The following is a 23,494-nucleotide window of genomic DNA, read 5'->3' as shown; positions in this document are numbered from 1 at the left end:
AACAGTCTGAACAGCCTCCCCACTGGGGACTCTACTGTCTACTAGGTGTCATATTGATGTTTACACACTATCGTGTGTCAGCTGAACATTCCTCCTACTGTACATGTTAACCACACAGCAACAATTCATGTCAAGCATCTAGTTTATACAATTGACTTTGTATACAAATTTGAGTGGAACGATTCAAATCGATTGATTACAATTACTTTCTTTTTCTTTTGTTGCCGATTCACCTTCAAGCTAGGAAACTCGAGCCTTGTCAAAGCTTCAAAAGAACGTCACATATATTGGACCGCTTAAAACTGTTCTTCTCCCTTCTCGTATATTTTTTAACTAGAGGTTCTACTCACAAAGGACACACCAAACAAACAAAACAACAGTCTTTAAAAAAAAATTGAACTTTTTTCTTCAAAAGTCTCAGTGTAAAATGTTTCCTGTAGTTGGGGAGCCGGGTGAAATCAGGGCAATGTGAAATGCAAGGAGCGGTGTCCGTTAGCAAAATTAAAAATGGCCACCAGATGTCAATGCCTACTCCAAGGCCCAGTTCACGACATCATGACGTCGGCTAAGGCCGAACGCTGACCTCAACTTCCCTTCAGTCCTGGCCGGTGTCACCCCCCCTTTAAAAATACATGGATCTTTAAACGGGTACAAATAAATAGAAATTAAAAACAATTTCAGTTGTTTTTGAGGAGCCTCTTTCAGGAATGCTTGCTTTCGAGACGTGTGCGTGACAATGGTGGCCCGTCGGAGGACAGTGGAGCAGGTTCAACTCAGTAGAGAGAGAGAGCGAGAGAGAGCGAGAGCGAGAGAGCGAGAGAGGGTTGAGGCAGAGCTACTGGGTGCTCTTGTAGTTCGTTCACTTCCAGACTGTTTCTCCTCCTTAGCCTGGACAAACCCCCCATGAGTCATGTCTCTCTCTCTCCATCTGTCTCTCTCCATATGTCTCTCTCGCTGTCAGTCTGTCGGCTGCTACTTGAACAGGAAGTTGATGAAGACCTGAAGGAGGATGAGGAGGATGATGATGGCGTAGTCGCGCTGCTGCAGGAATCCGCCCTCTGCTGCCGTCTGGCCCGCTGCAGTTCGGGAGCGCAGCACACCGATGCTCCTGGAGACACACACACACACACACACACACACACACACACACACACACACACACACACACACACACACACACACACACACACACACACACACACACACACACACACACACACACACACACACACACACACACACACACAGACACAGAGTCAGTGAGGGCTCAGTCACAGGAATTATATGCACAACCACAAACTCACAATGCATAAGTTGGGAACAATTGAAATTCTCACTCACTCAAAGACCACACGCACACGCACACACGCACACACACACACACTCAATGTCTCATGTTTGAAGGACCCTCACTTGTAAATGTTCTCCTGTGTCTTCTTTATAGAATCAATGGCACTTTGAAGTTCACTAAGGTCTGGGCCCTTTTTCCTTAACCGGCTACTGTGCTTGCTGTTGTGTCCTGAAATAAACAAACAGCAACAATCAGCTGTAACAGAGAGTCAATAACAAATGTTCAAGGAAATGTCCAGTGAAAATGTCACTTTTAAAAGTACATTTCATGTTAACTTATACCCAAATAATGTTGTTGACTCGTCCTATAGTCGTATTTGAGGCCAAATAATACATTGGAGGAAAAAAATGTGAGGGGTGTATGAGTGTGAGGAGTGTATGAGTGTATGTGTGTATGTGGGGGGGGGTGTATGAGTGTATATATGTGGGGGGGTGTATGAGTGTGTATGTGTGTGTGGGGGGTGTATGAGTGTGTATGTGTGGGGGGGTGTATGAGTGTATGTGTGTATGTGGGGGGGGGTGTATGAGTGTGTATGTGTGGGGGGGTGTATGAGTGTATGTGTGTATGTGGGGGGAGGGGTGTATGAGTGTGTGTGTGTGGGGGGGTGTATGAGTGTATATATGTGGGGGGGTGTATGAGTGTGTATGTGTGTGTGTGGGGGGTGTATGAGTGTGTATGTGTGGGGGGGTGTATGAGTGTATGTGTGTATGTGGGGGGGGGGTGTATGAGTGTGTGTGTGGGGGGGTGTATGAGTGTATGTGTGTATGTGGGGGGGGGTGTATGAGTGTGTATGTGTGGGGGGGTGTATGAGTGTATGTGTGTATGTGGGGGGAGGGGTGTATGAGTGTGTGTGTGTGGGGGGGTGTATGAGTGTATATATGTGGGGGGGTGTATGAGTGTGTATGTGTGTGTGTGGGGGGTGTATGAGTGTGTATGTGTGGGGGGGTGTATGAGTGTATGTGTGTATGTGGGGGGGGGGGTGTATGAGTGTGTGTGTGGGGGGGTGTATGAGTGTATGTGTGTATGTGGGGGGGGTGTATGAGTGTGTGTGTGTGGGGGGGTGTATGAGTGTATGTGTGTATGTGGGGGGGGGGGGTGTATGAGTGTGTGTGTGTGTGTGGGGGGTGTATGAGTGTGTATGTGTGGGGGGGTGTATGAGTGTGTGTGTGGGGGGGGTGTATGAGTGTGTATGTGTGTGTGGGGGGTGTATGAGTGTATATATGTGGGGGGGTGTATGAGTGTGTATGTGTGTGTGGGGGGTGTATGAGTGTGTATGTGTGGGGGGGTGTATGAGTGTGTGTGTGGGGGGGGTGTATGAGTGCATATATGTGGGGGGGTGTATGAGTGTGTGTGTGCGGGGGGGTGTATGAGTGTATATAAGTGGGGGGGTGTATGAGTGTGTGTGTGTGGGGGGGGGGGGGTGTATGAGTGTATATATGTGGGGGGGTGTATGAGTGTGTGTGTGTGGGGGGGGGTGTATGAGTGTATATAAGTGGGGGGGTGTATGAGTGTGTGTGCGTGGGGGGGTGTATGAGTGTATATAAGTGGGGGGGTGTATGAGTGTGTGTGTGTGGGGGGGTGTATGAGTGTGTGTGTGTGGGGGGGTGTATGAGTGTATATATGTGGGGGGGTGTATGAGTGTGTATGTGGGGGGGGGTGTATGAGTGTGTGTGTGTGGGGGTGTGGGGGGGTGTATGAGTGTGTATGTGTGGCGGGGTGTATGAGTGTGTGTGCGGGGGTGTATGAGTGTGTATGTGTGTGTGGGGGGTGTATGAGTGTGTATGTGTGGCGGGGTGTATGAGTGTGTGTGTGTGGGGGGGTGTATGAGTGTATGTGTGTATGTGGGGGGGGGTGTATGAGTGTATGTGTGTATGGGTGTGGGGGGGTGTATGAGTGTATGTGTGTATGTGGGGGGGGTGTATGAGTGTATGTGTGTATGGGTGTGGGGGGGTGTATGAGTGTATGTGTGTATGTGGGGGGGGTGTATGAGTGTATGTGTGTATGGGTGTGGGGGGGTGTATGAGTGTATGTGTGTATGGGTGTGGGGGGGTGTATGAGTGTGTATGTGTGGCGGGGTGTATGAGTGTGTGTGCGGGGGTGTATGAGTGTGTATGTGTGTGTGGGGGGTGTATGAGTGTGTATGTGTGGCGGGGTGTATGAGTGTGTATGTGTATGTGTGTGTGGGGGGGTGGTGTATGAGTGTATATGTGTGTGTGTGAGGGGTGTATGAGTGTGTATGTGTGTGTGTGAGGGGTGGATGAGTGTGTGTGCGGGGGTGTAGGAGTGTGTATGTGTGTGTGGGGGGTGTATGAGTGTGTATGTGTGTGTGGGGGGTGTATGAGTGTGTGCGGGGGTGTATGAGTGTGTATGAGGGGGGCATTGGGATTGTATGTATATTAATGTGAGTGGTATTGTAACATTGTTAGTATGTGTGTGTGGGACGTACGCTCGCTGCCGGAGGAGTCCTGGCGGTCAGGTTCTGGGGAGGAGCAGCCACTCTCAGGTTTCTTGGGCTTGTCACTGTGCTTGTGCTTTCTTTTGGGCCCTGTCACCTACACACACCAAGGACACACACATCAACATAGAGCCACACACACCAGACACCAAATCAACACACACACTACAGAGAAGACGACAAAACCAAAGATACCTACACAAAAACACTCACGCACCGCACACACACGCTTGTACACCTACGAACGAACACACAGAAACTACGTAAATAGCTGCACTTAGGAACAAAACATAGACGCAAACACGCGCACCCATGCACACACACGCACCCATGCGCGCACACACACACACACACACACACTTGCATCACATGCTAATCAGTAGTAAAGCTGTATGAGGCATGCGAGCGTGCCGATCGGCCACATTCAGTGAAACTCCAAAAACAATCCACAACACAGTCAGTTGCAACTAAAATTAAACTAACCAACCAAATGAACTAACCAACCAAGCACCTATTAAAGCAATTAGAGACATCAACAAGCAGCCTTCTTAAAAACGACAGCAGAAGATACAGAATCATCTAAATGACAACAACCAACATGGCGGTAGGTGGTGGGGAAACAGTCAAAACAAAATGGCTGTACGACAGCGCGGCCCACGGAACAGAAGCAGCCACAGGCGATGGTTGTGAATGGAGCTGGAGAAGACTTTTAGAGCAAGCTGCAGTGGTGGCTGGTGACAAACTGAAGTGGAGGAGGAGGTGTAAAAACAAAAATCAAGAAGTAGAAAAACAACTCAGGGAGCGCTGTTCGTTGGCCAACCTACCTGGCACTTGCAATTGCCATCCCTCCTGGGGCCCTGGTTACTGAGACTAATTACACTGGCAGAACGTACCATTGGGGTGCGATGCCGCACTTTAGTCTGGATCCAGCCGTCTTTCTCAAACTGAATCATATCATTCAGCGGATCCCACGGACGGGTGCTGCGGACACACACAACACACACACACACACACACACACACACACACACACACACACACACACACACACACACACACACACACACACACACACACACACACACACACACACACACACACACACACACACACACACACACACACACACACACACACACACACAATTACATAAACAGATATTACAGTCTGTTGGTATTGACTACCACAGGTAATGTTATGCCAACATGTTGTTGTAATACCAGGTCCATCCATTAGGTGTCACAATCCTCCTGTTAATCAGCTCTGGGGTCAGTTCAGATGCAGAGACTTGACATACATTACATACACGGTTTTGATGCTACCTCTTGGTCATCATAGAAATGGAAGCGCTGGCAAACTAATATAGTCTAACATCTCTATAAATGTTAAATATAACCTCAAGTTTTTCCTGGTTCTCTCTGGCTCTACCAAATGGCACCCTATTCCCTATATAGTGCACTACTTTCGACCAGAGTCCTATGGGGAATAGAGTGTGTGAATTGGAGATAAGGAACTCACTCGGCATATCTGTAATGCCACTCTCCGGTGACGGGGTCCTGTTCAAAGAGCCCGGGCGCCCAGTCCTCACACTTGGCCTTGCGCTCGCGGGTTGACTTCCTCTGAGCCTCCTCCAGGATAAACTTCTCATTGGTGGCCTCTGTCTGGTCCTTGTTGTTGATGGCCCTTGTTACATGCTGCCATAACCTGGGAGGACGGAGAGAGAGAGAGAGAGAGAGAGAGTTACAGAGTTACAGACAGCAGGGAGCTGATGAGAAGCTTCTTTTAGATACAAAACAAATCCAGTTCAATTGTAACTCAGAAGTGAAAATTGCTCTTTTCCTATTTTATTTCCGGTCTGGACTTTCTTCTTCATACCTTGCATTTCAAGTGACTTTCTGTGATGAGTTGAAAAGGAAATGACGAGCACGAATAAAGAGCCAACGAGGGGAAGGAATGAGATGATGAGGGGAGAGAGTAGGAATAAAGAGCCAATGAGGGGAAGGAATGAGATGATGAGGGGAGAGAGGAGGAATAAAGAGCCAACGAGGGGAAGGAATGAGATGATGAGGGGAGAGAGCAGGAATAAAGAGCCAACGAGGGGAAGGAATGAGATGATGAGGGGAGAGAGGAGGAATAAAGAGCCAACGAGGGGAAGGAATGAGATGATGAGGGGAGAGAGCAGGAATAAAGAGCCAACGAGGGGAAGGAATGAGATGATGAGGGGAGAGAGGAGGAATAAAGAGCCAACGAGGGGAAGGAATGAGATGATGAGGGGAGAGAGCAGGAATAAAGAGCCAACGAGGGGAAGGAATGAGATGATGAGGGGAGAGAGCAGGAATAAAGAGCCAACGAGGGGAAGGAATGAGATGATGAGGGGAGAGAGGAGGAATAAAGAGCCAACGAGGGGAAGGAATGAGATGATGAGGGGAGAGAGGAGGAATAAAGAGCCAACGAGGGGAAGGAATGAGATGATGAGGGGAGAGAGGGGGAATAAAGAACTAATGAGGGGAAGGAATGAGATGATGAGGGGAGAGAGGAGGAATAAAGAGCCAACGAGGGGAAGGAATGAGATGAGGGGAGAGAGGAGGAATAAAGAGCCAACGAGGGGAAGGAATGAGATGATGAGGGGAGAGAGCAGGAATAAAGAGCCAACGAGGGGAAGGAATGAGATGATGAGGGGAGAGAGCAGGAATAAAGAGCCAACGAGGGGAAGGAATGAGATGATGAGGGGAGAGAGGAGGAATAAAGAGCCAACGAGGGGAAGGAATGAGATGATGAGGGGAGAGAGGAGGAATAAAGAGGAGGAGTGAAAGACAAGAGTCTGTCTCTTCATACCTCTCAGACTCATAGTCTCCCTGGTCCTCAGGAGGCACGGTGCAGCGTGTTAGCCTGCTCTGACGCAGCTCTGCCGTGGGGTTCCAAAACGTATCCACCACCCCGGTCTTCTTATCGTTGATGAAGATTTCACTGTCCTGGAGGAGACAGACACACAGGGAGACCCAGTTAACACAGACAGGCAGACATGTTATTCCCCAGAACCCTGTGACACTAATGGCATAGAGCTGGCCGGAGTAATTACCCAGAAAGCCAGGGGAAGGTGTGAGATAGAATGACTGAGATGATAGTTATGTAGAGGAGTGGTCGGTTCTAACATTGACCCATTATCTATCTGTCTGTCTGTCTGTCTGTCTGTCTGTCTGCCTGCCTGTCTGCCTGTCTGCCTGTCGGATCTGTATGTCGGTCTGCCTGTCGGTTGTGTATGTCGGTTGTGTATGTCGGTCTGTGTCTGTCGGTCTGTGTCTGTCGGTCTGTGTCTGTCGGTCTGTGTCTGTCGGTCTGTGTCTGTCGGTCTGTGTCTGTCGGTCTGTGTCTGTCGGTCTGTGTCTGTCGGTCTGTGTCTGTCGGTCGGTCTGTGTCTGTCGGTCTGTGTCTGTCGGTCTGTGTCTGTCGGTCTGTGTCTGTCGGCCTGTCTGTCTGTCTGCCTGTCTGCCTGTCTGCCTGTCTGTCTGTCTGTCTGTCTGAGGCCCAGCTTGGAGAGAACACAGTAAAAGCCAGCTGGATCCAGCAGAAACTCCCAAAAAACGAAATATACTGATGATGATATACTGTGTATGCAGCCTGTCACCATGACAAACTAACAGATATTATGATATGCTGTGTACGCAGCCTGTCACCATGACAAACTAACAGATATTATGATATACTGTGTATGCAGCCTGTCACCATGACAAACTAACAGATATTACGATATACTGTGTACGCAGCCTGTCACCATGACAAACTAACAGATATTATGATATACTGTGTACGCAGCCTGTCACCATGACAAACTAGCAGATATTATGATATACTGTGTATGCAGCCTGTCACCATGACAAACTAACAGATATTATGATATACTGTGTACGCAGCCTGTCACCATGACAAACTAGCAGATATTATGATATACTGTGTACGCAGCCTGTCACCATGACAAACTAACAGATATTATGATATACTGTGTACGCAGCCTGTCACCATGACAAACTAGCAGATATTATGATATACTGTGTACGCAGCCTGTCACCATGACAAACTAACAGATATTATGATATACTGTGTACGCAGCCTGTCACCATGACAAACTAACAGATATTATGATATACTGTGTACGCAGCCTGTCACCATGACAAACTAACAGATATTATGATATACTGTGTACGCAGCCTGTCACCATGACAAACTAACAGATATTATGATATACTGTGTACGCAGCCTGTCACCATGACAAACTAACAGATATTATGATATACTGTGTACGCAGCCTGTCACCATGACAAACTAACAGATATTATGATATACTGTGTACGCAGCCTGTCACCATGACAAACTAACAGATATTATGATATACTGTGTACGCAGCCTGTCACCATGACAAACTAACAGATATTATGATATACTGTGTACGCAGCCTGTCACACTGACAAACTAACAGATATTATGATATACTGTGTACGCAGCCTGTCACCATGACAAACTAACAGATATTATGATATACTGTGTACGCAGCCTGTCACCATGACAAACTAACAGGTATTATGATATACTGTGTACGCAGCCTGTCACCATGACAAACTAACAGTCTCAGCACGTATTCAACAGTGTCTCTGGCCTTTCGTGCAGAAAACAACCCATTTTACATTTAATTGGTGATTTAAATCTACATATAGTTTGGATGCATTAAGCAGGTAGGTGAAAGTGCATGTTTGGTGGCCTCCATTAAAACTTCGTCAAGGTCAGGTCTCCTGACATAATTAAAGTCAGTTTGACTTTTGGGGTGGAAAATAACTTTCCATACTTCGAACCTTTAAAAAATAATTATACATCCTCTTTCCATGCATGTGGTAGTTAAAGAGAAGTGTAGGGTCGTGTTCATTAGGGCACCAACGTTTTGCAACGGAAAAATGAAAATAAGCATTTCTAGTCCCAAACGGTTTGTCACTTTTCCTTCTGTTAAATACATAATGAACTTACCCAGTGTCCCTCCAGCGTAGCCAGCACCTCCTTCCCCAGCTTGATCTTTCCAGAGACCTGGTTTACACTGTCATTGTTACCCAAGAAGGGCTGAAAAGAGAGGGGGAGGGTGACGCTTTATGTTACAGCCCTGTTCAACCTGGTTCTTACCTGGTATTTACATGGCATCAAAGTGGAGACATGGTAACCATGTTACATGGCACCAATGGATCATTTCTGGTAATGACCTCATAGAATCCAACAGTCTTGGTAACTACCTGGTACCAAATGAGACATATTGATGCTTGTATCTCAAAAGAAACAACTGTGTAGATAGCTACTAATCTAACTATACTATTACTCTAGGTAACTACCACTTCAACAAGTACTATCTAAGTATTACCTGGTAAGTAGACGGCTGTAAAATAAAGTGTTCCAGAAAGGAGTATTCATCACATTGGTGTTTTATAGTTCAAGATGCAGCACAGGGGTAGTCAGACAACCCTCCTCCCGGCTAGGTACTGGCTATGCAGGCTTTTGTTCCAACCCCACTTTAAAACACCTGATTCAGCTAATCAAGGTCCTGTTGAGCAGCTAATTAGTAGAATCAGTTGTGCTCCACTGGGGCTGGAGCAAAAGCCTGCAGGTGGGCCCTGTAGCTCTCCAAGATGAGGGTTGCCCCCCCCCCCATCTAAAGCTTGATTAGAGTTTCAAGCACTAAAACTGCCTAATGCAGAGTTTAAAGAGTAAAAGCTAAATGATTGTAGCTAAAGAACAAGTTATTTCCTCCTACCTTGAGTTTGAACTCGAGCTGGGCACTGTATCCTGTCTTCTCACAGGCAATAGTGATCTGGCCAGCCAGCTCCAGAGTCATGGTGCCATACAAGATGCCTGAGAGAGGGAGGACAGTTAGTATACACTACAGTAGAGATGGTGCCCTACAGAGGGAGGACAGTTACTATACACTACAGTAGAAATGGTGCCCTACAGAGGGAGGACAGTTACTATACACTACAGTAGAGATGGTACCCTACAGAAGGAGAATAGTTACTATACACTACAGTAGAGATGGTACCCTACAGAGGGAGGATAGTTAGTATACACTACAGTAGAGATGGTACCCTACAGAGGGAGGACAGTTAGTATACACGACAGTAGAGATGGTGCCATACAGAGGGAGGATAGTTAGTATACACTACAGTAGAGATGGTGCCCTACAGAGGGAGGATAGTTAGTATACACTACAGTAGAGATGGTACCCTACAGACGGAGGATAGTTAGTATACACTACAGTAGAGATGGTACCCTACAGAGGGAGGATAGTTAGTATACACTACAGTAGAGATGGTACCCTACAGACGGAGGATAGTTAGTATACACTACAGTAGAGATGGTGCCCTACAGAGGGAGGATAGTTAGTATACACTACAGTAGAGATGGTGCCCTACAGAGGGAGGATAGTTAGTATACACTACAGTAGAGATGGTACCCTACAGAGGGAGGATAGTTAGTATACACTACAGTAGAGATGGTACCCTACAGAGGGAGGATAGTTAGTATACACTACAGTAGAAATGGCACCCTACAGAGGGAGGATAGTTAGTATACACTACAGTAGAGATGGCGCCCTACAGAGGGAGGATAGTTAGTATACACTACAGTAGAGATGGTGCCCTACAGAGGGAGGATAGTTAGTATACACTACAGTAGAGATGGTGCCCTACAGAGGGAGGATAGTTAGTATACACTACAGTAGAGATGGTACCCTACAGAGGGAGGATAGTTAGTATACACTACAGTAGAGATGGTGCCCTACAGAGGGAGGACAGTTACTATACACTACAGTAGAGATGGTGCCCTACAGAGGGAGGATAGTTAGTATACACTACAGTAGAGATGGTAGCCTACAGAGGGAGGATAGTTACTATACACTACAGTAGAGATGGTGCCCTAGAGGGAGGATAGTTACTATACACTACAGTAGAGATGGTACCCTACAGAGGGAGGATAGTTAGTATACACTACAGTAGAGATGGTACCCTACAGAGGGAGGATAGTTAGTATACACTACAGTAGAGATGGTACCCTACAGAAGGAGGATAGTTAGTATACACTACATTAGAGATGGTACCCTACAGAGGGAGGATAGTTAGTATACACTACAGTAGAGATGGTGCCCTACAGAGGGAGGACAGTTAGTATACACTACAGTAGAGATGGTCCCCTACAGAGGGAGGATAGTTACTATACACTACAGTAGAGATGGTACCCTACAGAGGGAGGATAGTTAGTATACACAAAATTAGAAATGGTGCCCTACAGAGGGAGGATAGTTAGTATACACTACAGTAGAAATGGTGCCCTACAGAGGGAGGATAGTTAGTATACACTACAGTAGAGATGCTGCCCTACAGAGGGAGGATAGTTAGTATACACTACAGTAGAGATGGTGCCCTACAGAGGGAGGATAGTTAGTATACACTACAGTAGAGATGGTACACTACAGAGTAAGTGGTTTATTCCATTTAAATTAATTCCATTCAGGAAGTAAACTGACACTCTGATTCCAATGTTCCCCGTTCCTTTCATATTGACTGAAGTGAAATGGTATTGACCCCAACCCTGGTAGTGTTGAATCAGGACTGATTCTGTTAGTAGTGAAGTATATTTCCATACTACAGACTTTCCAGTCAGTCTGTACGACTAGAGACGTCATGTTGAATCTACTTCCCATGTAGAAGAAAGAGACGTGTTGCTTCAGGGTTGGGCTCAAGACAGTCAATTCAGGAAGTGATTTGAATTTAAAATTCAAAATGTTTAATACTTTTGACATAAACAGCTTCTCCTTTTCAGATGATTAAGAAGTCATTAAAAATAGATGGACTCCTTTTAATTATTGAATTGTAATTTCAGTTTACTTCCTGAATTGACTGACTTCAATTTGAAATGAGCCCAACCCTGGTAAGCTTGCAAAGAAGATTAGGTGGGTATATATAATTCTGCTTTCACAGTGAGACTCCAGCCAGTAAAAGAGGTCAGACCTTTGCAGTGGGCGTAGGGCATGTTCATGACGTAGTCTTCTCCTCTGTTGAGAAAGGTGAGCCGAGCCTCTCCGTCCAATATGGCCGACAGGGAGTTTCCTGCAAAGAGACACATCGTCATGACAACACCCAGGAAAGGGTGTTAACACAGATAAAACATTTGTTGGGTGCGCCTTTAATTATTATTATAATATTTATTTCCCAGCAGAAATGTGTTACCAAATGTTCACTTTCCAACGATAATGAGACAGGCCCGACGTATCTATCTATACGCATTTGCTGTTTGGAAGGTGTGTGTGTGTGTGTGTGTGTGTACATGAGATTGTACATGAGTGTGTGTTGTACCGTAGAACTTGGACTTGGCCAGGATGCTTCCGCTGAGACAGAAGCCGTCCTTCCTGTTACTGACGTAGAACGCTGACACTGGAGGATGATGGGACACCTGACAGGGAGAGAAGGTGATTGGTCAAAGGTCAGGAGGACAGGTTCTGGAAGCTAGCCCTGATCATAGCCAGTCTACCAGAAGATGTCATGTTGAAGAGTCTAGACCTTCTGAAAACCTATCACATTCCTTCTTTCATCCATCCACCAACCCGTCCATCCATCCATCCACCAAATCGTCCATCCATCCATCCACCAACCCGTCAAGCCATCCATCCATCCACCAACCCGTCCCTCCATCCATCCATCCATCCACCAACCCGTCCCTCCATCCATCCACCAGCCCATCAAACCATCCATCCATCCACCAACCCATCCATTCACCAACCCGTTGATCCCTCCATCCATTTATCCATCCACCAACCCGTATATCCATCCATCCATCCACCAACCCATCCATTCACCAACCCATCCATCCATCCACCAACCCGTCGATCCATCCACCAACCCGTTGATCCCTCCATCCATTTATCCATCCACCAACCCGTATATCCATCTATCCATCCACCAACCAATCCATCCACTAACCCGTCAAACCATCCATCCACCAACCCGTCAAACCATCCATCCACCAACTCATCCATCCATCCACTAACCCATCAAACCATCCATCCATCCACCAACCCATCCATTCACCAACCCATCCATCCATCCACCAACCCGTTGATCCCTCCATCCATTTATCCATCCACCAACCCGTATATCCATCTATCCATCCACCAACCAATCCATCCACTAACCCGTCAAACCATCCATCCACCAACCCGTCCATCCATCCATCCACCAACCCATCAAACCATCCATCCATCCACCAACCCATCCATTCACCAACCCATCCATCCATCCACCAACCCGTCGATCCATCCACCAACCCGTTGATCCCTCCATCCATTTATCCATCCACCAACCCGTATATCCATCTATCCATCCACCAACCAATCCATCCACTAACCCGTCAAACCATCCATCCACCAACCCGTCAAACCATCCATCCACCAACCCATCAATCCATCCATCCACCAACTCATCCCTCCACCAACCCGTCAATCTATCCATCCACCAAGCCGTCCATCCATCCACCAACCCGTCAATCCATCCATCCACCAACCCGTCCATCCATCCACCAACCCGTCAATCCATCCATCCACCAACTCATCCGTCAATCCATCCATCCACCAACCCGTCAACCCGTCCATCCATCCATCCACCAACCCGTCGATCCATCCATCCACTCCCCCACACATCCAGCATTTACATACTAACTACACGATGAATCAATTGCTCAAATGTCAGATTAAAAATCCCAATCAGACAACCGCATATTAGGGAGCAGTCTCCCCTCCAGGCTAGGGAGCAGTCTCCCCTCCAGGCTAGGGAGCAGTCTCCCCTCCAGGCTAGGGAGCAGTCTCCCCTCCTGGCTAGGGAGCAGTCTCCCCTCCTGGCTAGGGAGCAGTCTCCCCTCCTGGCTAGGGAGCAGTCTCCCCTCCTGGCTAGGGAGCAGTCTCCCCTCCTGGCTGTGTTACCTGTTCAGAGATGTAGAATGTCTTGCTGTTGGTCTTGCTATGGAGCCACATACAGCGGTAGGTCTCACCGATGATGGGGTTATATGGCTTCTTCAGTCCCTGGTTTTCAGGAGGAGGAAAAACGGAGCTTTAGATACGTCCGCTGAATGGTAGAGATACCGAGGGACATCTTGTCACATCCAGAACAGAGTCATGTTCATTAGGCACCTAACAGAAGAAATGGACTGAAATAGAGGGACTACCAGGACCTATCCAGTAAGAAACACTTACTTTTCTTTTTTGAAAAATGTTTTCCACTGTTTTCCTAATGAACATGACCCTGCTGAAACAGTGATTTTAACCTGTTGGGGATGGGGGCGCTGTTTAGACTATTTATGCTAATTTGGCTAATTTTTGAAACGGCTTCCCACAAAATCCTTGATCGTACAATATGCATATTATTATTATTATTGGATAGAAAACAGTCTATAGTTTCTATAGGAGTTGAAATTTTGTCTCTAAGTGGAACAGAGCCCATTCTACAGCAATTTCCCTGACATGGATTCAGATTTCAGAAATGTTGGCCACTTTTCTGAAGTCAGTTAAAACGGCACTGATATTGCTATGACTATACGGACACTTCTTACGTCTTCCCCTGGATGCCTTTACGTGATGACGATTCCAATGGGGTCGATTGCGCGTTCACAGGCCCTATAAATCAAAAAACCCTGTAGCTAGCAAGTCTTTCCTTGCTGCGTAACGCGCGTGCTGGACACCGACCCGCTCCTGTTCCAAGCGTTAGTTTAGCCTGTTATATTTCTCCGGTCATCTTTTCACTCGTTATAGGAGTTAAAAACATCATAAGGTAGTTAATTTAAAGCGTTTTATAGCAATTTATATCCGTTTAGTGCGATTTTGGGACATTTATTTCTTTAACGCTGAGAATAGGTGGGCACGCTTTCAGTTCATCCCGAACGCAGTTGGCATTTTCACATGGCAAGAGGACAGCTTTCCACCAAAAGACGATTCCTCCCAAGAAAGGATCCTTTGCCCAAGATACTGATGGAAGAACAGCTCAAGGTAGGACATTTTTATTATGATAAATCGTGTTTCTGTCGAAACATTTTAGTGGCTTAGGACGCCATGTTTTTTGACGTAGCTTCGCTTGGCGCAAACTGTATTGAAAAGTAAGGATAAATTAAAAAATGTAATAACGCAATTGTATTAAGAATTAAATTGTCTATCAATCCCTGTCCACCCTATATTTTTTAGTCACGTTTATGAGTATTTATGTATAAGAGTAGATCACTGTCTAAGTGGCGCAAGGACTTTTTCTTTACCAGCTTGTCTACATTTCACATTGTCTAACCATGATTTTGGTGGCTAAATATAAACATTTTCGATCAAACTGTATATGCATGTTGTAATGTGATGTTACAGGAGTGTCATCGGAAGAATTCTGAGAAGGTTAGTGAAAAAATTAATATCTTTTGGCGATGTTGACTTTTATCGCTCACTTTGGCTAGAATCAATGCTGGGCTGCTAATTGCTATGTGCTAAGCTAATATAACGATTTATTGTGTTTTCGCTGTAAGACACTTAGAAAATCTGAAATATTGTCTGTATTCACAGGATCTGTGTCTTTCGATTCGTGTATGCTGTGTATTTTTACGAAATGTTTGATGATTAGTAAGTAGGTAAACACGTTGCTCTAAGTAGTTTTTCTATTCCATTTGTGACGGTGGGTGCAATTGTAACCTATGCCATCTACCTGAAATATGCACTTTTTTCTAACAAAACCTATCCCATACCATAAATATGTTATCAGACTGTCATCTGATGAGTTTTTTTGTTGGTTAGGGGCTATAAATATCTTAGTTTAGTCGAATTGGTGATGGCTACTGGTGTTGGTGGACAAATAAAAGATGGTGGATTATGCTAATGTGTTTTTAGGTAATAGATGTACATCTTTACATATTGTGTCTTCCCTGTAAAACATTTTAAAAATCGGACAAGTTGACTGGATTCACAAGATCTGTGTCTTTCATTAGCTGTATTGGACTTTAATGTGTGAAAGTTAAATATTTTAAAAATATATTTTTTTTGAATTTCGCGGCACTGGTTTTTCAGTGGGGGGGGGGGGGTGTGCCGCTAGCGCCACGCTGATCCTAGACAGGTTAAGTGAATGTTCTAATCACCTGTGGCTTTTTGTAGAATCCAGAGATATACCACTTCACTACTTTCTTCATCCTGCTGTAGGCATTCTCCTCTACAGCTGCCCTGGAAATGATCAACAACAAATCACAATGAGGACCTAAATCAAGTTAAAGATACATCTTTGAATATTTGTCTGTATCTTTGGCAGGTCTGACTGTACTGTCCTATTATATAAGACCTTTGATTGGTCAGCTTGGTAGTACTGTCCTATTATATAAGACCTTTGAATGGTTAGCTTGGTAGTACTGTCCTACTATATAAGACCTTTGATTGGTCAGCTTGGTAGTACTGTCCTATTATATAAGACCTTTGATTGGTCAGCTTGGTAGTACTGTCCTACTATATACAATATTTGATTGGTCAGCTTGGTAGTACTGTCCTATTACATAAGACATTTGATTGGTCAGCTTGGTAGTACCGTCCTACTATATAAGACCTTTGATTGGTCAGCTTGGTAGTACTGTCCTATTATATAAGACCTTTGATTGGTCAGCTTGGTAGTACTGTCCTATTATATAAGACCTTTGATTGGTCAGCTTGGTAGTACTGTCCTATTATATAAGACCTTTGATTGGTCAGCTTGGTAGTACTGTCCTATTATATAAGACATTTGATTGGTCAGCTTGGTAGTACTGTCCTACTATATAAGACATTTGATTGGTCATCTTGGCAGTACCGTCCTACTATATAAGACCTTTGATTGGTCAGCTCGGCAGTACTGTCCTACTATATAAGATCTTGGATTAGAGTACTGTCCTACTATATGATCTTTGATTGGTCAGCTTGGTAGTACTGTCCCAGCAGGCAATACTAGTTAAAATGTCATCATCACAACCGGGTCTAGTTGTTAACTGGTTGGAGAAGTACTCAGTCAGAACAATAGTACTAAACACTGAAATAGTGGTACACTTCATAACGGAGGCTTCATAAGCGTACTACTTGGTGTAGGGTGAAGTTGCCCAAGACACTGATCTTGGATCAGTTCTGCATTTTCCACACTCATGGTTAAGGTTAGGATTGCGGGAGGGGAAGCGGATCCTAGATCTATACCTAGGGAAACCTTCACCCATAAGCCAGTGTAGTAGTACTGACTCAAAAGGAAGTCAGCATGGTAGTAGTACTGACTCAGAGAGGAAGTCAGCATGGTAGTAGGACTTACTCAGAGAGGAAGTCAGCATGGTAGTAGGACTGACTCAGAGAGGAAGTCAGCATGGTAGTAGGACTGACTCAGAGAGGAAGTCAGCATGGTAGTAGGACTGACTCAGAGAGGAAGTCAGCATGGTAGTAGGACTTACTCAGAGAGGAAGTCAGCATGGTAGTAGGACTTACTCAGAGAGGAAGTCAGCATGGTAGTAGGACTTACTCAGAGAGGAAGTCAGCATGGTAGTAGGACTGACTCAGAGAGGAAGTCAGCATGGTAGTAGGACTTACTCAGAGAGGAAGTCAGCATGGTAGTAGTACTGACTCAGAGAGGAAGTCAGCATGGTAGTAGGACTTACTCAGAGAGGAAGTCAGCATGGTAGTAGGACTGACTCAGAGAGGAAGTCAGCATGGTAGTGGTACGTACTCAGAGAGGAAGTCAGCATGGTAGTAGTACTTACTCAGAGAGGAAGTCAGCATGGTAGTAGTATTTACTCAGAGAGGAAGTCAGCATGGTAGTAGTACTTACTCAGAGAGGAGGTCAGCATGGTAGTAGTATTTACTCAGAGAGGAAGTCAGCATGGTAGTAGTATTTACTCAGAGAGGAAGTCAGCATGGTAGTAGTATTTACTCAGAGAGGAAGTCAGCATGGTAGTAGTATTTACTCAAAGAGGAAGTCAGCATGGTAGTGGTACTTACTCAGAGAGGAAGTCAGCATGGTAGTAGTACTTACTCAGAGAGGAAGTCAGCATGGTAGTGGTACTTACTCAGAGAGGAAGTCAGCATGGTAGTAGTACTTCCTCAGAGAGGAAGTCAGCATGGTAGTAGTATTTACTCAGAGAGGAAGTCAGCATGGTAGTAGTATTTACTCAGAGAGGAAGTCAGCATGGTAGTAGGACTGACTCAGAGAGGAAGTCAGCATGGTAGTAGGACTTACTCAGAGAGGAAGTCAGCATGGTAGTAGGACTTACTCAGAGAGGAAGTCAGCATGGTAGTAGGACTTACTCAGAGAGGAAGTCAGCATGGTAGTAGGACTGACTCAGAGAGGAAGTCAGCATGGTAGTAGGACTGACTCAGAGAGGAAGTCAGCATGGTAGTAGTACTGACTCAGAGAGGAAGTCAGCATGGTAGTAGTACTTCCTCAGAGAGGAAGTCAGCATGGTAGTAGTATTTACTCAGAGAGGAAGTCAGCATGGTAGTAGTATTTACTCAGAGAGGAAGTCAGCATGGTAGTAGTATTTACTCAGAGAGGAAGTCAGCATGGTAGTAGTATTTACTCAAAGAGGAAGTCAGCATGGTAGTAGTATTTACTCAAAGAGGAAGTCAGCATGGTAGTGGTACTTACTCAGAGAGGAAGTCAGCATGGTAGTAGTACTTCCTCAGAGAGGAAGTCAGCATGGTAGTAGTACTGACTCAGAGAGGAAGTCAGCATGGTAGTAGGACTGACTCAGAGAGGAAGTCAGCATGGTAGTAGGACTGACTCAGAGAGGAAGTCAGCATGGTAGTAGTACTTACTCAGAGAGGAAGTCAGCATGGTAGTAGTACTTACTCAGAGAGGAAGTCAGCATGGTAGTGGTACTTACTCAGAGAGGAAGTCAGCATGGTAGTAGTACTTACTCAGAGAGGAAGTCAGCATGGTAGTAGGACTGACTCAGAGAGGAAGTCAGCATGGTAGTGGTACTTACTCAGAGAGGAAGTCAGCATGGTAGTAGTACTTACTCAGAGAGGAAGTCAGCATGGTAGTAGTACTTACTCAGAGAGGAAGTCAGCATGGTAGTAGTACTTACTCAGAGAGGAAGTCAGCATGGTAGTAGTAGTCGGACAGCTTGTCCAGGAAGGAGCGTGGCTCCAGGATGAAGGTGGGCAGGACCACTTTAGACAGGTCCATCCCAGGCCTGACCTGCTTCAGCAGCGTCCAGATCAGAGACTTATTCTCCTCCGACACCGTCTCTGTCTGGGACGCCTCACCAGCCTGGGACACACATATAAAGGTTTGGTGATTTACCGTACACACCACACACACTTTCATATTGCAATGAATTCTGGGGTTAGTCCCGACCGGGTGTTGAAGCCGCTTCAGCAACTGTCAAGCCAACATCGCAGCTGTTGCTCCAAGAGATCCAAACCTCCTGATGAGGTTGCTAGGTGATGGGCTATGTAAGGTCACAGTATTCACATAGGGTTGGAGTATATACCTATATGATACAAGCACATTATGGAGTTGCTTCAACGTGATATTATTCAGTATGAACATCTCTCCGGTCTGAAAAACTTCCTCAGTTATCAATCAGTTCATTATTCACATCTTTGGTCTTCCCATTTTAGCATCTGCTGGCTGTTTAATTCGAGCCATCGAAAATGACAATTCTAATTCACCACAGAACAGCTGGGAGGGATTTCACGCAGGCAGGCATACAAGCGCAAACACCCCCCCTTCAAATATAATTTCTTCATGCCCTGCCTGTGGCACTTGGCTAAGGCTATATTAACAGTGCTGAAGATGACATAATCATGAACAAAAAAACCTCTAAAGACTTGTTGACAAGTCGATCCCTAATGGAGTATGGTCTTGTCACATGTAACATTCTACATACTGCAGCGGAACTGTGGCAGAAGAGATGGACGTCCTGATTTCTTGTCTATTGCAATTTAGGTTCCAACGTGTCAGAATAAAATACATTAGACAATGGGACATAAGACAGAGACAATGGGACATAAGACAGAGACAATGGGACATGAGACAGAGACAATGGGACATAAGACAGAGACAATGGGACAGAGACAATGGGACAGAGACAGAGACAATGGGACATAAGACAGAGACAATGGGACAGAGACAGAGACAATGGGACATAGGACAGAGACAATGAGACATAAGACAGAGACAATGGGACATAAGACAGAGACAATGGGACATAAGACAGAGACAATGGGACATAAGACAGAGACAATGGGACAGAGACAGAGACAATGGGACATAAGACAGAGACAATGGGACAGAGACAGAGACAATGGGACATAAGACCGAGACAATGGGACATAAGACCGAGACAATGTGACATAAGACAGAGACAATGGGACATAAGACCGAGACAATGGGACATAAGACAGAGACAATGGGACAGAGACAGAGACAATGGGACATAAGACCGAGACAATGGGACATGAGACAGAGACAATGGCACATAAGACAGAGACAATGGGACAGAGACAGAGACAATGGGACATAAGACCGAGACAATGGGACATGAGACAGAGACAATGGCACATAAGACAGAGACAATGGGACAGAGACAGAGACAATGGGACATAAGACAGAGACAATGGGACATAAGACAGAGACAATGGGACATAAGACAGAGACAATGGGACATGAGACAGAGACAATGGGACAGAGACAATGGGACATAAGACAGAGACAATGGGACATGAGACAGAGACAATGGGACATGAGACCGAGACAATGGGACATGAGACAGAGACAATGGGACAGAGACAATGTGACATAAGACAGAGACAATGGGACATAAGACAGAGACAATGGGACATAAGATAGAGACAATGGGACATGAGACAGAGACAATGGGACATAAGACAGAGACAATGGGACAGAGACAGAGACATAAGACAGAGACAATGGGACAGAGACAATGTGACATAAGACAGAGACAATGGGACATAAGACAGAGACAATGGGACAGAGACAATGGGACAGAGACAATGGGAAATAAGACAGAGACAATGGGACATAAGACAGAGGGTTAGAGAGAGAGATCACAGACAGGTTGATTTAAGGGCTGTCTGAGGCTTCACTCTGATGACTGCTGCTCACACACACCACTCTGATGACTGCTGCTCACACACACCACTCTGATGACTGCTGCTCACACACACCACTCTGATGACTGCTGCTCACACAAACCACTCTGATGACTGCTGCTCACACACACCACTCTGATGACTGCTGCTCACACACACCACTGATGACTGCTGCTCACACACACCACTCTGATGACTGCTGCTCACACACACCACTCTGGTGACTGCTGCTCACACACACCACTCTGGTGACTGCTGCTCACACACACCACTCTAATGACTGCTGCTCACACACACCACTCTAATGACTGCTGCTCACACACACCACTCTGATGACTGCTGCTCACACACACCACTCTGATGACTGCTGCTCACACACACCACTCTGATGACTGCTGCTCACACACACCACTCTGATGACTGCTGCTCACACACACCACTCTGATGACTGCTGCTCACACACACCACTCTGGTGACTGCTGCTCACACACACCACTCTGATGACTGCTGCTCACACATACCACTCTGATGACTGCTGCTCACACACACCACTCGGGTGACTGCTGCTCACACACACCACTCTGATGACTGCTGCTCACACACACCACTCGGATGACTGCTGCTCACACACACCACTCTGATGACTGCTGCTCACACACACCACTCGGATGACTGCTGCTCACACACACCACTCTGATGACTGCTGCTCACACACACCACTCTGATGACTGCTGCTCACACACACCACTCGGGTGACTGCTGCTCACACACACCACTCTGATGACTGCTGCTCACACACACCACTCGGATGACTGCTGCTCACACACACCACTCTGATGACTGCTGCTCACACACACCACTCTGATGACTGCTGCTCACACACACCACTCTGATGACTGCTGCTCACACACACCACTCGGATGACTGCTGCTCACACACACCACTCGGATGACTGCTGCTCACACACACCACTCTGATGACTGCTGCTCACACACACCACTCGGATGACTGCTGCTCACACACACCACTCTGATGACTGCTGCTCACACACACCACTCTGATGACTGCTGCTCACACACACCACTCTGATGACTGCTGCTCACACACACCACTCTGATGGATGCCTCGACTCTTGCTCCTTTCACTTCTCTTTCAACCAGTGTGGCGGCAGCTAGCCTAGCGGTTAAGACTGTTGCGCCAGTAACTGAAAGGTGTCTGGTTCGAATCCTCAAGCTGGCAAGGTGGAAAAATCTGCCGTTCTGCCCTTGAGCAAGGCAGTTAAACCCCAACAACAACTGCTCCCCGGGCTCCGATGATGTCGATTAAGGCAGCCCCCGCACCTCTCTGATTCAGATGGGTCGGGTTAAATTCATTCAGTTCCCAGTATCATCTCATTTTAAACCAAGGTTTATCAAGTGTTCCCACTGTGTTCAAAGAAATGCCACTTGTTTTCTCTTAAGTATATTCTCTGAGGCCTTGAATCTTAAAAAAATAACAAATCAAGCTAATTCTCTTCAATGTTACAGAGTCAAACTTTCCCTGGGGGAAAATTCTCACATCGCTTGTCCAATCAGATGTATTTATACAGAGTAAGCTGGGCTCAGTCCCCCTGACCAATAAGAGCCAGCGGTACTGACTACGCTCATCATCATTCCTCACCTCTCCCAGCTCCTCGTGGGACTGTTCCAGGTACGGAGTCTCCCGCAGGGCCTCGTTGGGGTCAAGGTCAATGTAGGAGTCATCCTGACGTTCTGACGTGTCACTGTCACTCTCCTCGCTCTTCCCCAGACCCTCCACGTCTGACTCCTCATGGTCCTGCTCCCCCTCCCGGTCCGACTTGTCTGAGTACAGGTCAGGGTCCTTGAACTGGTCACCGTCGTTGAACCTAGCGGGAATAACAAGGAGGATGGATTCAAAGGAGAGTTCACACGAAACCCTTATTTTGTAAAACACAATCATCACAGTTTTTGCTCTGCACAGCTGCTGACATGCAAAACAAATTGGCATTGTACTAACAGTGGACTAATGAACAAAATACTAAAAGATAACTTGCTATTACCACTACCAATAGCACAGTGCATTAATACAGAGCTCCTCATGCCTTACTGCATAAAAGTATTTTTGAGCAATCCCTGCAGAGTTGACAAAAGTACAGAAATTCTCCACAGTAGCCAAATCCCCCAGTACAACACAGATCCTTTGAAAGTTCAAAGCCTCAAGAAGACAGTGCTCTCCTCTCGAAACGGACAACACATGCAATCTTTACAAACTACAATCAACTCCGATGCGTTCACAGATAACAGATAGAACCAGTCAGACAACCAGTCGTCTCAGGGGAAATGTAACCTCACAAAGCACATGGAAATAGACCACAAGAGCTGAAACAGACTGCAGACGAGGGAAGAAGACAGATCTGCTGCTCCACTTAGAGATACAGAGAGATTGTCTCGGGCCAGGCTTGTAACAGCTCCACATTCAAATATACAACTAATCATGGTCATCAGTCTGAACTGAGTCACGGGTGTTGCTGCAGAGGC

General features: G+C 46.1%; 1 protein-coding gene across 1 annotated transcript; it reads right to left on the bottom strand.

Annotated features, from left to right (window-relative positions):
• Window positions 1-210: 210 nt before the first annotated feature.
• On the bottom strand, window positions 211-22,931 carry osbpl8 (oxysterol binding protein-like 8). Its single transcript, XM_055905966.1, has 15 exons — window positions 22,617-22,931; window positions 18,926-19,110; window positions 15,980-16,061; window positions 13,803-13,901; window positions 12,184-12,280; window positions 11,839-11,937; window positions 9,591-9,688; window positions 8,819-8,908; window positions 6,641-6,777; window positions 5,324-5,509; window positions 4,700-4,787; window positions 4,006-4,044; window positions 3,798-3,903; window positions 1,414-1,519; window positions 211-1,108 (listed from the first exon to the last, which is right to left on the bottom strand). The coding sequence occupies exons 1-15, from the start codon at window positions 22,914-22,916 to the stop codon at window positions 973-975; spliced, it is 1,848 nt and encodes a 615-aa protein (XP_055761941.1). The 5' UTR covers window positions 22,917-22,931; the 3' UTR covers window positions 211-972.
• Between the last annotated feature and the right edge of the window lie 563 nt (window positions 22,932-23,494).

The sequence above is a fragment of the Salvelinus fontinalis genome, chromosome 39, assembly GCF_029448725.1.
Source record: "Salvelinus fontinalis isolate EN_2023a chromosome 39, ASM2944872v1, whole genome shotgun sequence".
Taxonomy (NCBI): domain Eukaryota; kingdom Metazoa; phylum Chordata; class Actinopteri; order Salmoniformes; family Salmonidae; genus Salvelinus; species Salvelinus fontinalis.
The sequence above is the reverse complement of the archived record's forward strand: the minus strand, read 5'-3'. Positions and strand labels throughout refer to the sequence as shown.